Below are 7,181 nucleotides of genomic sequence, written 5' to 3' on the forward strand. Positions count from 1 at the left end.
TACTGTATTTCTCTACACTACACATTTACTGTAAATGGAGAAGCATAGTGTTTCTAACTGGAGGATGGCCAAAACAAGCGCTCTAACTGTTCTTCTAAGTAACCACTAATGATTCTGGCCTTATTAGTATTACATTGTGATTTCCGGTTGGTGTTAGATAGCATTTACAGTATGCTTTATGGTTTTACAGATGCTTCAAAACATGGAGCATTTTACATGATGCTAATTTAGATCAATTTAGAAACTTAACAGTATGAATTATTATGGTAAATATGCAGTGTTATATAAAAATACAGTGGTAATCTGACAGAAATTACATTTTAAAATGTGTATTAACACCAGACTTGATATGCACAACAATATGCACATTTGGATAGCTGAAGATGGAATGTTCCGATTTCAGGTTTTGTTATAAATGTTAGATTTTGGTTTGTGCGCACATGTGTGTGTGGAGATAATATCATCCATTTAGATGATCTATCCGCCACCCGTACCCACAAAATGCACAGTGCCACTCCTTCCTGTTTTGGTACCACTGCTGCCTAGGAAACTTGAGTTTAACAGCTGTCTGTGCTGTAACCTATGTGTAATGACACATATAGACCCGGTTTCAAAGACGAGGCTTGCGCCTATAGTCCCAGACTAAAATGTGTGACCTGTCTTAACTGAATATAATTCGCCCCAAAATATCTTAAAATATATCAGTGCCATAGTTTTGTCTCAAGATGCACACCAGTAATGTATTCTTCTAAGGCATTTATATAAAAGCGACATAAATATCTTAATTCATCTAAGGCATAGTCCTGACTTAAGCTAAACTGTGTCTGTGAAACCGGGCCATAGTGTCTTTATTAAATACAGTAACTTATATTTACACACACACTCATTCATATACTTTTTGTATAGCTCACCTGGTATAACATGTTGCTAGAAACAAAGGTCATGGGTTTGATTCCCAGCTTATACATTTACTAAATCAATAATGTAAACACTGGCTTATCAGACATTGAGAATAGAAAAATAGAAAGAGCCCCTGTTTCTGTAGAATTTAATGCATATGCTAAACCCAATTTTGATAAAAAGAATGCATGACTGAATTTCATTCAATCATTCACTCTCACTGTTTGACAACAATTGGGCTGCAAGGTGGATGGCTGATATATTTTGCACACAATTCATCTGTTTGTCACTCAAATTTAGCATGCACACTACAGTACATTGTAATTGTAACTCTGATCATTGCTGTTTGACTGTGCCCTCTCCAGGCCAAAGTGAGTAGTGCTTTTAAAAACGTATGCATGTATTTACATTTATTAATATAGACTTATAATATAGAATATTTATATAATTAGATTTATGTTGCATGCATTTACAGTATGGGCATGTATCTAAACAGTCAGATGAAATTGTTGAGCAATATCCATTTTAAAGAGAGTTAAAAGTGTTCACAGATATAGTAGTGGGGAAAACTTTGAAATTCACTCTTTTATGTGTCAGGTAAGCTCTTTGTAAAAATGATTGACAGCACTAATGTTTGTCTTTGTTAAATTTAGAGCCTACTTTAAATTACTTTTTCATCAGTTTCAGAAATATATTATACTGTACTGCACTGTACTGAATTCCAGTTCACAAAAGAGCAAAGAGGTTTAAATCATCATGATAATGCCAGCAGAGGGCAACCATACCCATCAGAGTGGGGAAGAGCAGCAAAAGGGGGTGTGCCTCACTGGAACCCTATTGAGAGAGACCAACCATCCATCCATGGGTTTAAGAGAGCTGCACTCTGGCCAACAGGATTGTAGAAAACACAGGCTTTTGGCATAGGGATCTCAAACTTCGCCAGTGCCTTCAGCAGGGTTTTCACTTCACCCACTGCAGCCTGTTATTAGGGTGTGACAGAAGATTTTAAAGTGCTTTTAGTGGACTTTTGTTTTGAAGATGTGGTCGAGAACTTATAAATTGATTTATCTCGTAACACTGGCTTTGATTCTCAGCGTTTGTGTCTCAGGGGTGAAGAAGGGAAAGCCAGGGCACGAAGGTCAAGACCCAAACGCTAGCAAAAAGACACCTTTGAATGTGGACGAGGACAGCTTTGATCAAGATGATTCACAAGAACGCATGCAGCAAGAAAAAGTGTTCCCTGTGGAAGTCGGTACGCATAAAGAAGAAGGACCGGTATATGCACAGACTTCTGCAAGTCCTTTGCAATTCACAAAGATGCCCGATTCATCAGTGTTTGAAAATGGAAACAGCAACGACACCACCGTTCCTAATGGTGATCCAACAAAAAAGAGCATTACAAAAATCCACAATCCATTATATCCTATCACCGACAGCTCTTACAGTGCCTATGGGATTCTGTTTCTGGCTTTTGTGGTGTTTGCTTTTGGAATTGTGGGTAACTTGGCTGTTATGTGCATTGTGTGGCAAAATTATTTCATGAGAAGTGCATGGAACTATTTACTTGCTAGTCTGGCGTTTTGGGACTTCCTGGTGCTGTGCTTCTGTCTGCCTGTGGTGGTCTTTAATGAACTTACCAATAAGAGACTTCTGGGGGATTTTTCCTGCAGAGTCGTGCCTTACATAGAGGTAAGGACCTTTAAAGTTTGAACATATTTTGAACCTATTGTATGCCTTTTTTATGCTTAGAATATAGATTTGGCACGGTTCAATTTGTCTTAGTGTTTATTAAAAGCAAATGTTACATTTGTTATTATTAAAACAAAAGCTTTTCATAAAAAAACATTCACAAGACATTTGTTCTAGATTTATTCAACAGCAATAGTTTAAGGTTCCTAACGCATCAGACTATATATAGACATATGTAGTTCATATAGAATAAAGTATATAACTATATGCAAGTATATAGAATAAAGGATAGAAATATAATATAGAATACAGTATAGAAATGCAAATATGTATGTATATACAGTATATACAGAGAGAGAATACAATATATGCATAATAGAATACAATATAGAAATATATAAGTATATGTAGTTTATATAGAACAAAGTATATATGCAAGTATATATAAAGTAAAGAAATTATGCAAGTATATATAGAATAAAGTATATCATTATATGCAAATATATATAGAATGCAGTATAGAAATATATATATATATAAGTATCTATAGAATAAACTATAGAAAAACAGTTTTATGTTCTATGTTATCTATAATAATCTATTCCTATTCACCCACATTTGCCATTTTCTTAATTAAGCCTGAAAATAACCTTTTTTGCACACCTTTCAGGTAACTTCACTTGGCGTAACCACCTTCAGCCTGTGCGCTCTGGGTATTGACCGCTTCCACGCTGCGACAAGCTCCCTGCCAAAGGCCCGGCGGATCGAGCAATGTCAGAAGGTTCTGGCTAAGCTGGCTGTGGTGTGGATCGGTTCCATGCTGCTCGCAGCACCAGAGTTACTCCTCTGGCAGCTGAATCAGGTGACATCACCAACTCTGGGGATCGAGGTGGACACCTGCATCATGAGCCCATATCCGGACCTCCCAGAATCCATTTACTCTCTCATTATCAACTACCACGACGCACGCATGTGGTGGTACTTCGGCTGTTACTTCTGTCTGCCTGTCGTCTTCACCCTGCTCTGTCAGTTGGCCACCTGCCACGTGTCCGGTGAGAGCGGAAGTTCAAGCAAACGGCCCGAGGAGAGATCCCCATCCAAAAAACAGAAGCTTCAGCATGCTCTGCAGGTCGAGCGACAGCTCAACTGCACGGTCATGGCCCTAGCAGTGATCTATGGAGTTTGCACGCTACCTGAGAACGTTTGCAACCTGACCCTGGATTATGCTCCCATCCAGGTATCCGAGGAGGTGTCATCTCTGTTGGCCCTCATAAACCAGTTTTTCTTGTTCTTCAAGTCGTCCGTGACGCCTGTGCTGCTGCTTTGCCTGTGTAAGTCACTGGGACAGGCCTTTATGGACTGTTGATGCTGCTGTTGTGAGGAATGCCAACCGAGCAACTCCTCATCCACCCAAAATCTTACTGAAGGCAAGCTCAAGACCTCCAACGACGTGTCCTCCATTTTTTTTGACAAGGCCAAGGACAGTTCGACCATCTTGTCTATCGGAAGCTGAGTAGGTGGATTTTGTCCCTGAATGATGTGATCATGAGATGACATGGAACCTCAGCTTACTTAGGCCATATCGACCAGAAGTGGCCATCTTTAGTTGTTTGTTATGTTGGAGCAAGTTAGCACGCTTCTTCAAATCTGAGCCCTTTTTGTATTATAGTTTAGGTCTAATTCTTTTGTGGGAGATCATCATTGGGATTTAGACTCAATAAATATATACTGCAGGAGTAAATCGTAAGGCTGAAGTTTTGTTCCATTTCATCTCAGGATTGCTTAATGTTCTTAAAGGGATAGTTCACCCAAAAATGAAAACTCATTTATTTTCCCTTATGTCATTCCAAACCTGTATGACTTTTTTCTTCTGCATAACCTAAAAGAAGATACTTTGAAGAACATTGGACCTAACTGACTTCCATTGTATGGACACATTTCTCAAAATATCTTCTTTTGTGTTACTCCACAGAAGAAAGAGTCATATACAGGACTTGATTGACACGGGGGTGAATAAATGATGACAGAATTTATACTTTTTTGGTGAACTATCCCTTTATATCAGCAGCTGTATCACTGTCATTTTTTCGTAAAGCTTCCCCACACTTTTAGTCCAACTGTAATGTATATAGACAATTATACATTTTAGCGTGTTTAAATATTTAGAAAAAAAATCTCTATGAGATCAGAAATGCAGTGAATACTTCCAAATCACAAATAACACATAGGATCATATTGTTCATATAGGAAACTTGCAATATACAAAGCTTGGTATGGCTGAAAAGTGTTTGCCTGTTATTTATCACTAACTTTAACATTTTTCACAAATTTCTCATAACCACTTAAAATTTGTCTACACTGTTAATTGTCGACTTCTGTATATATATGCACTCCACCGGCTTAGAATTTAAATAGGTTTCTGAAAGGAATCACCATTGTCAGTTATGAAAAGACAACATCTGAATGGTCTGTCTCCTCAAGGGACTATTGTAACTTTTGCACATAGATGCTTTTTAAAGGACATACTTTAAAAAGTCTATAAACAGTTTTTAAAACATATATTCATTAAAGCCTTTAAATAATGTGTGCTGTCTTATTCATCTTTGAAGCAGAATCTTTTCGCAATAGAGCATAAGCAAGAGTAGGACTAATCTCTCAAATATCCACGAGGAGCCGAGGGAGAACATTTGTCCTCAGACTCGGTCAGTTTCTTCATTCCCATAAGGTTTCCATTGTTCTGAAAAGAAGATGGAAGCTTCTACTGTGAATATCAATGCCCAGACTAAGGCTAAGTTGCCAAGAGACCATCTAAAAATTCACGTGGTCAAGTGTGAACAAAAAACCCACTTGGATTTCCCACCTTTTCTTGTCAGTGTAGGAAAGGAAGAATTTGTAAAAAATACGACTTTGTAGTCTCGTCATTTTCATCGGCATGCTTAGCAGTATATCAAAGAAGTATCAAAACAAATTTAGAAGCTTTAAATACCCTTTAGCTGTAAAACAACAGAACATAGACTAGACTTTTAAGGCTATTAAAATGATTACACAAGTTTGTTTATTTGCTAGTAATACCAAAAACACTGTTCAATATAACTATCTAAACTAACATGCAGTTTATAATGAATTGTAAACACCTAACTAAAGATAAATTAAATGTGTTTGGGTTAAGCAGACGTGGGTGTTCCTGCAGGGGTTTTGGAGGGGGTTGGACCTCATCGGTCTAATGTTGGCTTGCGCTCAGAGCCTGTCAGAGACTCAGAAGACGAGTGAGAGATAGAGAAAAGCCTCATTAGAGAATTGATTTGAGTTTTAAGAGAGGAGCTCCACTGGCCATAATGACTGACTGAGAACAGACGAGTCTCTGTTCGCTATAATGAACCTAGTGCCACAAATCAACAAATTTCCCCACAACATTAATGCCAATGAGAGAGGAAAAATTGTTAATTAATAGATGGACACAGTACTAAGTATTTTTACGCTGCTCAAGTACATTGTTCAAGTATCTGTACTAGTGTTTTTACTTTATAAAAGCATATATTATACTTTTTTACTCCACTACATTTCGTACATTTCATAGGTGTTTTTTACCTTTAATACTAAGGCATATTTAAAATGTAGTGCTTCTTTACTTTTAGTAAAAAAAACTTGAGTGAAAGTACATTTTTGATGTAAGTATACTCTTAAAAATAAAGGTGCTTCACGATGCCATAGAAGAACCTTTTTTTCTAAATGGTTCCATAAAGAACGTTTAACATCCGAAGAACCTTTCTGTTTCACAGAAGATAATTTGTGGCGATCTTCAGATTATAAAAAGGTAAGTAAGATGGTTCTTTGTGGAACCAAAAAAGGTTATTTTATGGCTGTGAAGAACCTTTTAAGCACCTTTATTTTTAAGAGAGTATTACAGGTAAAAAAAAAACATGACATGCAGTGGTGTAAAACTATGATATATGCTTTGTCAGTGTGGTTTTTTTTATTTTGGAACCTTTTTACTTGATTATAAAGTACAGAAAATGGAAAAACAAAAACAATTTGATTACGATTGGTTGTTTTTAAGTTTGTATAGTCAGTATTTACTACATTTTATGTCCATTTAATGATGACAACAAATTAACCAAAGTTTTTCCAGTACAATATGTATTGACCAGAGTGTATGAAATGTGGGTGAATACCACACCAAACAAAGTCAAAACAATGAATGCTTAAAAAATATACAGACAAATAAAGGTTATATAATACATTTTGTGATGAATGATGTCGTATGTATCCAATTTGTGTATCCAATGTATCCATTAAAGTGACAAAAAATGACTTCAATTCAGCCAGGTCCCAAGACAAGACCAATATGTAAGCTTCCCGTGACTAACTAACCCAAAGTGCATAACTGATCATCTGACCATCCCAGATCAGGCAATTCCATCCCCAACCAAGAGCAAAGATGGACTACTTGTCACATTAATGCTAAATTTACAATACTTAGTATTTAATGCTAAACTTACATCACATTGAAGTTACAGCTGCACTCATTACATTTACTATTTTCCCTGCTTATAACATTCCTCTGTTGTCTGATATCGATCAAAAAATAAATC

The 7,181-nt window shown here is 36.7% G+C and overlaps 1 protein-coding gene across 1 annotated transcript; it reads left to right on the plus strand.

Annotated features, from left to right (window-relative positions):
• Positions 1-1,765: 1,765 nt before the first annotated feature.
• Positions 1,766-5,173, plus strand: gpr37l1b (G protein-coupled receptor 37 like 1b). Its single transcript, XM_057356084.1, has 2 exons — positions 1,766-2,589; positions 3,260-5,173. Exons 1-2 carry the CDS (start codon positions 1,939-1,941, stop codon positions 3,953-3,955), a joined length of 1,347 nt encoding a protein of 448 aa, XP_057212067.1. The 5' UTR covers positions 1,766-1,938; the 3' UTR covers positions 3,956-5,173.
• The last annotated feature ends 2,008 nt before the right edge of the window (positions 5,174-7,181 follow it).

The sequence above is a fragment of the Triplophysa rosa genome, linkage group LG17 (assembly GCF_024868665.1).
Source record: "Triplophysa rosa linkage group LG17, Trosa_1v2, whole genome shotgun sequence".
NCBI lineage: Eukaryota > Metazoa > Chordata > Actinopteri > Cypriniformes > Nemacheilidae > Triplophysa > Triplophysa rosa.

Bases quoted from the DNA above. Each gene is read 5' to 3' on its own strand.
- gpr37l1b (XM_057356084.1), top strand. From the start codon at position 1,939: ATGTGGTCGAGAACTTATAAATTGATTTATCTCGTAACACTGGCTTTG. The intron at 2,590-3,259 runs GTAAGGACCTTT...CACACCTTTCAG, and splicing joins GAGTCGTGCCTTACATAGAG to GTAACTTCACTTGGCGTAAC.